The sequence below is a fragment of the Daktulosphaira vitifoliae genome, unplaced genomic scaffold (genome assembly GCF_025091365.1).
Source record: "Daktulosphaira vitifoliae isolate Bord-2020 unplaced genomic scaffold, ASM2509136v1 Scaffold_4, whole genome shotgun sequence".
Classification (NCBI taxonomy): Eukaryota; Metazoa; Arthropoda; class Insecta; order Hemiptera; family Phylloxeridae; genus Daktulosphaira; species Daktulosphaira vitifoliae.
The window spans coordinates 35,822,720-35,831,414 of record NW_026099575.1 but is presented as its reverse complement, the minus strand read 5'-3'; the positions used below and the strand labels follow the sequence as shown (position 1 = coordinate 35,831,414).

At 27.8% G+C, this 8,695-nt stretch overlaps 1 protein-coding gene across 2 annotated transcripts in view; it reads right to left on the bottom strand.

Annotated features, from left to right (window-relative positions):
• Positions 1 to 1,408: 1,408 nt before the first annotated feature.
• Positions 1,409 to 8,695, bottom strand: part of LOC126904812 (uncharacterized) — a 28,084-nt gene continuing 20,797 nt past the window's right edge. Inside the window, exons 2-3 of one of the 2 annotated variants that reach the window (XM_050684082.1) lie at positions 3,505 to 3,589; positions 1,409 to 2,415 (exon numbers count right to left, since the gene is read on the bottom strand). In XM_050684082.1, coding sequence (XP_050540039.1) covers positions 1,578 to 2,415; positions 3,505 to 3,589 — 923 coding nt within the window. In that variant the 3' untranslated portion in view covers positions 1,409 to 1,577. The remainder of the gene's footprint in view (positions 2,416 to 3,504; positions 3,590 to 8,695) is intronic. The other variant, XM_050684081.1, reaches the window with a different exon arrangement.

The window sequence follows — 8,695 nt, the reverse complement described above, 5'->3', positions numbered from 1 at the left end:
ATATATATATATATATATATAATTAACACAGTGACATACAACAATACTAACAGGAGGGCGGACTGCACACATAAACACTTTTTGTCATTCACGGCCAATGTGCCATAATAAGACATCCCTATCGACAGTTGACATTTTACCATCTTCGCGATCACTACTTTTGCCTGATAATTAACTTAACTTTTCTATCACGTATATAGTGCGTGTGTGTGTGTCGCCGTCAGCTCCCTGTTGGATTAATCATCTCTAGGTGTCCAGCAGGTTGTATTATCTATTTAATATTTCAATTGCTTAATAAATATTTATTTATATCGTTGTTAACCTAAAGTGTTATATATATATATATTGTAGTGCGACCCTTGGTAGTTCCTTTAAGGGAATATAAATTAAATAGGAAACTTCAGTACCTAAGGTAGTGACACGGCCACGGCATTGTCACACGTTGACACCCCGCGGTCGTATCAGCTCCTTCTCAGCCACCGCTTCACTGTAAACCGGACCGTTACACACACGCGTTATCGTCGTGGTGTAAAGTCCAACAAATGCCTAGCGTCGAATACCCCGCCGCAATAATACGTCCAGTCAGTCTTCTTCGAGACACCTTACACACCGAGATACGCCGTCCATCGGATCAACCGAAAACACCACCGCGATTTTGAGTGACTTTTATTTTCTTTGTCAACGATTATTCAAAGTGATACTATTATTATTATTATTGTTCACATATTATTTCTGTGTTACAACTCTCATTCATTTCTTGATTAAACGGCTCGACGCCAAGTAGAACTGCAACCGGTGTTTACTTCATTTCTCACTATCTTCTACCCTATCAGTAGATATAGCCTAGCCAGCTATCCCCCGTTGGTTCCTTAGAATACTGTAGACGGGCATTTAGGCTAAACCCCTAAATAGCGGCGTAACAAAGTATAATGATCTCTGACATGAATTGAAATCACAATCAAAAAAACGCTTCAACTCAAATCATTAGATAGTTTTTAATTAAAAAAAAATAGTGGATTATTCTAAAAGCTACAGGATCTGCTAGTTTCTTATTAATATCCTGATTAAGATAAAGTATGTCGAATGAAAAAGGGATTATTAAAAAATATTATTTCTCATAAAAAATTTTGTTGATCCACAAACTTTTCAATAAGTTATAGCATTATAAAGTTAAAAATATAAAAAATAAAATCGAGAATTTTTACACAAATATAGCATTTGGTAACCATTTTCACCGTGAAGACAAAATAAAGTCAGATATTTTTTTTTTCATCATAATGTACATTACATTTTTTCCATCACCTCCTTTTAAATATTACTACTAATTAGTAAAAAACGAGTATTTATATATAAAATAAAAATATAAATACAATGTATTCATTAAATATATTGAAATTTTATTGTAGGTCAAATTTAACATTTAATACATAAAATATCAAAGAATTAGTATATAATCCTGTTAACTGTATAAACCATACAAAACAATTAGATTTTTAAAATAATACAATTGCATTTTTTTAATATAAATGACAATAACTACTGCATTTTAAGAAATTAATAAATAGATTAATTCGTTTTCAAAAGAATTTGTCCCATCCCATATCTTTAAAATCAATGTCAATGAAGTTTTTACAAAATGTGGATAATTCCATACACGCATTTTGATAATCGGCTATTGTATCAATTTTCTTTAAATGATCATTTTCCTCGACAGATTTTTCTGGATTACCAATAAATGGACTAGATTTCTCAATAAATTGACAGCGTTTTTGACCTCTCATTTTATAATATAATTGCCTATTTAAAATTGATCTTTGTTTTAACATATTTTTTAGATAAAGATCTACACTAGTCAAGTGAAATATTTGTAATCTCTTATTAAATAATTCTTCATACAAATAATTATCATTAAACGTTTTTATAATAAGATTTAATAACTTTTCTATGAATGATAAAGAAATATAAGCACTATTAACTTCCCAAATTGATGCATCTTTTAAATTTGTGACTACCAAAAATATTTTATTGAAAAAATATTCTGTGCTTTTACTTGTTTCAAATAAGGTTTTTATACAGTTCATGTATGTTAATATATCTGAATGAGAAAATTCAGTCAATTTTATATTTTCATTATGACAAAACTGTACAATTGGATTTAAATACGAAAAATAATTCGAAAACATTTCAAAGAATTTACAATTCAATAATTGTATTATGTATTGTTTTTTGAGATTAAAACCATGTACACTAACTGGATCTCTTACTATGCGATTTGCACTTATAACTTGACCATGATGAATAATTGATATGTGATCGACAGTTTTCCATTCTCCATTTTCAACAAGTATTTTTAAAGTTGTTATTTCAGTAAATCGTGTTAAAGAATATTCTTGTGGATGTATCAGATGTTGCATACTAAATTAAAAAATAAATAGAAATTTATTAATGACATCTTATAAATGTATATTCTGATTTTAAATTCAGAGAGATTTATCAAGAAATCTACCTCCAATTTTTTGTTAAATAATGATTTTTCCGTAAAAATGTATGAAAAATGTTTTTTTTGTACTTTGTAATCTATGATAAATATCAAATTATATTAAATAATATATCTAAAAGTAGTTTTTAGGGATAACTTCAGACTGTTAAATGGTTAGCTATAATTATTTTAGTATAATTGAAGAGAGTATACTAAATAAATATTTGACTAGTTATAACCAGATTTTTGCTTTATGTTTTATGAACTTTTTATAATTTAGAAGAGGTAAAAAAATGTATAGTGTTTAATGACGTGTTATTTAAAACATAAAAAGTATGAACATTATTATTTTTCAAGTTTTAATTTAATTAGTTAATTTTCCATAAGACTTGATTAAGTTACTGACATTTAAATACATAGAGATATAAGGTCAAAGAGAGTGTAATTTTTTTTAATTATACAATAATACTTAAATAATTGTCGTATGACTATTTATTTTTACTTTTTGAAAAGAATGCATACATTTGGTACTTATCTTTAATAATTGGATGGGTTGTCAACCTTACAGCAATGTATACACTGTCCAAGTTTCTTATACATTCTATGTAATAAGATTATCGTAACTTAATAATTCCTTATTCTAAAGATTTTATCTATCTATCAATTATTTTAGATTGAAAAGTGCTTAAAAATAAGCTACTTTGAAATTTTGAAAAATTAAAAATAATATAAAAGAAATAATTGTTTAACGATGATGAAAAAGCAGTATGCTAAATCATACTGTATATATTAAAATTATTAATATTCATAATAATACATAATATGTTACATGTAATAACACGGGAGAGTTAAATTTATTTAAAAGAAAAATTTTAATTAAAAAAAAAAATTTAACCTAAGTAAAATTAAGAGTTGATATTATTTATGAGAGGAGGTTAACGTACCCTAATATTCCCCTTAGTTATGCTACTGCCAATTAATTTCATTTCAAATTTTTATGATAGTAAATGATAAATTTCTCTTACTTATGTGCATTAGGGTTCAGTAATATGTCGAAGTTGAAATTATCGTAATAATTTTCCTTTGTGTTTGTATAAAATAAATTTAAATCTTTTAATACGAAACAAAAGAAATCATTTTCAATACAATTTTGGGATAAATATTCCTCTTTGTATTTATACTTTAAATCAGGTCGCTGAGGTATAATAAATACTGTACTAATATCATTTAAAACAGAAATTGCTCTTTCAGTCACATTATTAATAAGTTCTTTTGTTTTAGAAATTACTAGTAGCGCTTCGTTGATTTTGGATTGATTATTTTCATCTTGGTTGCTTGCAAGACAAGTCTGATCTTTTATCTGAATGGAATCTATAAATTGCTTAACCAAATAAACTTCATCAACTACAGTATATGGGTTACCTGGAATTTTTACAAAAATACGTTTAACATCTAAATAACTCAGAAACCACATTACTTGGTATATGCTATTGAACATCGCAGTAGATTTCGTCATTCCAATTTCAAGTAATGATGTGCAATTAATAAAATTGTAAAAGAATTTGGCTGTTAAATACTTTATACATTCTTCTACTATTATATTAATGTGTTCAACGAAAGTCTGCAGTATTTCTATATATTTAAAGTTAAACACACTCACAATGTAACTAAAAATACGCAAAAAATTTTTCTCATCAATTTTTAACGCCATTAACTCTTCTACGCTTATAACATTGCCTGAGTCCTGAATCAATAAATCGTTATTTATTGAGTGCCATCCTGTTTGATGACAAATGTAACTTACTACTTGAGTCAAATATTTAAAATATTCTTTTCTTATCGGGAAATTTTTTAAGTAAATCGAATTTTGTATTAGTGTCAATTGAATTAAAATTATAAAAATAATAAAAACTCTTTTACACATTTTTTTTTTTATTTGTATAACTTTATCATAAATAATTTATTTTATTGCAACTGTAATTTTGTATTTATTAAAATTTAATTTTTATATATAAGATGATAAAAATTCCTTTAAAAAAATGATTAAAAATCACCTTTTACTTATTATAAAAAAATAATTTTATGAAGTCAATATTTATTTTTAACATCAATTTTTAATGTTAGCGTTATGCCATAAATTTAAATATAAAATTGATTAAATAAATAATTTGTTGACACGTTGCGTTATTTTTAAAAATTTGTAAGGTGTTATATTATAGTTATTTTAATATTTTTATTTCAAGTAAAATATGCATTAATTGTTTGATAATTAAATATTTTAATATCCGTAGTGACTTTGATATTAAGATAGAGTCCATGTGATGTATTAATAAAATATTTTCTGTACAGACCACATGTAACTACAGTCCTCGAGTCAGCATGTTTTCCTATAGCAATATTATAGTCCACATCATATTTTACCAGTTAATTTACTTTTATGAACACTCTACTAATATATTTTATCTTTTAATATTATAATTTCTTAAATAATACTATGAATGGTAATGTTTACGGTGTATCTATTGAACATGACTNGAATGGTAATATTTACGGTGTATCTATTGAACATGACTTTTGAATAAGTCCGTCTTTATCTAAATAGTAGATGGACATAAGTGACAAACAAATCTTTTATCGTCAAGGATTTTTCTACATTCACTTTTGTACACGATCATCTGATTTACAAAAAAATTTTATGGGTACTCTACAATAATATTTACTCATTAGCATGAATATGTTTATTAACATTAACGCAGTAAAGTAACTGAACTAAAAAGAATTTTATTAAATATGGCAAGTGAGTGTCCAATATTGTGAATACACGTATTAAGATTGAATAATGAATAGATGCTAGCTTTTGTAATGACACATCATTACACGACTGCCAGGGAAAGGCAGCCGTGAATACTATTATTATTTTATTAAAAATGAAAGCTCAACTGATATTTAATGTAATTGATAGTCATAATAACTCAAAAATAAGTTTTACTGTAGGTTAGTACTAAATGATTTGGTTACTATCTGTGATTAAATAATGTATCTTGTATGAGTACGAGAGTTAACAATCATAGGTATAATATTAATTTACATAAAAAAAAACACTGAATCAAAGATAAATAAAATTTTTTTAATAGTTATCTCAGTATATACATTGTTTTGGCCTAGATAAGTTAAAAATTGAGTTAATATTGTTATATCATTATTGGTTTATTAATAAAATTAGTAAAAAGAATAATGGCTTTGATAAAATTTTTGAATTTATGTGGGTCCCATCACATATTAGAATCAATGGTAATGAAAAAGTTGACATATTGGCTAACCAAGCCATATCTTCTACTTTCTCATCAAAAATAATGTCACTGCCATATAAAGATATTTTAAAAATAATCAACCGAATTTCCGTTCAACAGTGGCAAACCCAATGGGATGGTACTACCAATAACAAATTAAAAAACATTAAAAAAACTGTCCATAAATGGCGTTCGCCTATCAACCCAGCTCGCGTAGTAGATACCCTTATCACCAAAGTCAGAATAGGGCATACAAGACTCACACACTCACACATTTTCAACAAAGAGGAACAACCGTATTGCTCTACATGTGAAGTACCATTGACCATTGAACACTTAACACTCCACTGTCCCACATACAATGATGAACGGAGTATACTAGGCCACCCCAGCAACATGGAGGAAGCTCTGGGCGAAGCAAACACGTATGCCATTTACAGATTCTATGAAACCACAAGACTTGTAAATTTAATGTAAATTCATAACATTATTGTATAAAATTTAATTATAAATATGTGTATATAGTTTAAATCAATTGATTGTCAACTTATAACTTTAATTAATGTACAAATAATAATCATGAAAAAAAAAAACTGTAGGCTAATGTCCATAGTTGTCAAAGCCTTTTCATAATAAAAAAAAAAAATAATGGCTTTAAACTCATTTTTCTCTATGAAAGTTATTATTTTTAAGGAAATGTAAAATATTAAGTATGCTTTAACAATTATTTAAATACAATAGTAAAACTGAAGCCTTGAATTATTTTGACATACGAAATAATAATTTCAGATTTATAAATGACGTAAACATTTTTTTTAATCACTAAAAAATGTTTTAGTTATATGATTTCACAGTGTAACTTAATATAAAAACTAATTTTATATATTTTTTTCGTTTTTTCTTCGCCTAAATCCCAACTACTTGGGATAGGCTACTCTTATCCTAAATTTCCACTTGACACAATCTCCCACATCATCTACGCTCACATCAGCTGTCCTCATATCGCATTTAATAACATCCATCCATCTCTTGTTTGGTCTTCCTCTAACTCTTCTTTCTTCAACATCCATTTCTGTAACTATTCTTACAGCTTCCGATTCATAACAAGAGCAAACTATCCAAGTCTATTTTCTCTGTTATTTTCCATNCCAAACTATCCAAGTCTATTTTCTCTGTTATTTTCCATGATTGACGCTACACCTATACTATACGAACATTATATGTTCGTACCTTATCCTAACTTCTCTAGTCACTCCACTCATCCATCTAAGCAAATTCATCTCAGGTACACTTATTCTGTGCTCTACTTTCTTATAAACCGCCCAACACTCTGAACCATACATCATAGCTGGTCTCACTACAGTCTTGTAGAATTTACCTTTCAGCCTTATTGGAATTTTTTTATCGCATAAGACACCAGACGCTTTTCTCCACTTCAACCACCCATACTTAATCCTGTGTTTAATATCCTCGTCAATAGCATCACTCTTTTGTACAACTGATCCTAAATACTTAAAACTTTCCACATCTCCTATCATGTCATCGCCTAATGTCACTGAATTCACTTACCTCGTGTTCTCCTTAGTCGAAATCTTACTCTATACAGAGTATAGTTTTTTATCATAACCCACTCAATTACTTACAGAGTAATAATAATTAAAACATTTTTTTTTTTTTGGTTATCTTAAGTTACACATTATTCTTGAATTATTAACTATGTATTACTTTTTAAGTTCATCCCTTATGCTTGGTAAGAGTGTTAATTTTGTTTTTTTTAAAGGGAACACATATTTTGAATTTATTAAAATGTTTGAGTTTTTATTTTAATAGTAAATGGCATTTGAATTTTTAGTATAACTTTATTTATTTATTTCATATAAACACATAAAGTATTAAATTTTTGAGTTAATATGCAAGTGGACTTTTTATATATTGGCTTGTAACAACAACATGGTTTGCCACTTGCATAACGACTAGCTATAGTAGCAATAGTCGCCACCACCTAGGTGAGGTGTCATACCTATCAGATATGATTACCGGACCATAGGTGGAATTTAATTTTAAGTTAATTAAAAGTATAATCTAAATTAATATGTCGTTATATGTATAAATTACTATAATGCCTCGTGGTTTATAGAATACAATTATGACAATCAAAGTTGTATGTGGTTGATATGTATAACATACCGTAGCCCGTGTCTAGATTAAGGAATAGGAATGAAATACAAGCGAGTAATTAAGTTACTCGCGCAATAAAATAAATATTATAGTTGAAATTAATAAGGAAATTTAATTTAATTGTAAAAAAAAAAGAAAATTAAATTAAACATGGACAAAAATGCGAATGCATCAAAAACCATGTCTACAAATAAAGGCAATACAAATAAAATAAAATATTTAAACAAAACAAACAAATAATATTACAAACATCACGGACGGTATTGGAACACATCCGTTAATGTTAATCGGTAATTAATGAAGAACACCAAGAGCGGTCTGGACACTCGCTCCTTTAGCGTTGGCTAGAAGAAAAGGGAAACACGTGCTCTCCACACATAAATAAAATTAAGTTAATTTACGATAAAATAAAAATGAAATAAAATAATTAATAAAATATAGCTCATTACATAAATATAATATAAAAAAGAAAACGATACCCGGTCTCCGAAGAAACCCATCCGATGGTTTGGATGCTTCGTCGAAAAGACCTGGCCGTTCGCCGNTTGGATGCTTCGTCGAAAAGACCTGGCCGTTCGCCGTTGGCGGTTCTACTCCATCATTGTAAAAAAAGTGTCAATAAAACAATAAATGTGTGCACTCTAGCACGGTCAATGACAGAAGAAGGAAATAGAGAAGAGTCAACACCGATCTAACGGCAATTTCAAATCGATAACGGCCAGTCTTTTTGGAAGGGATCAATACTGAT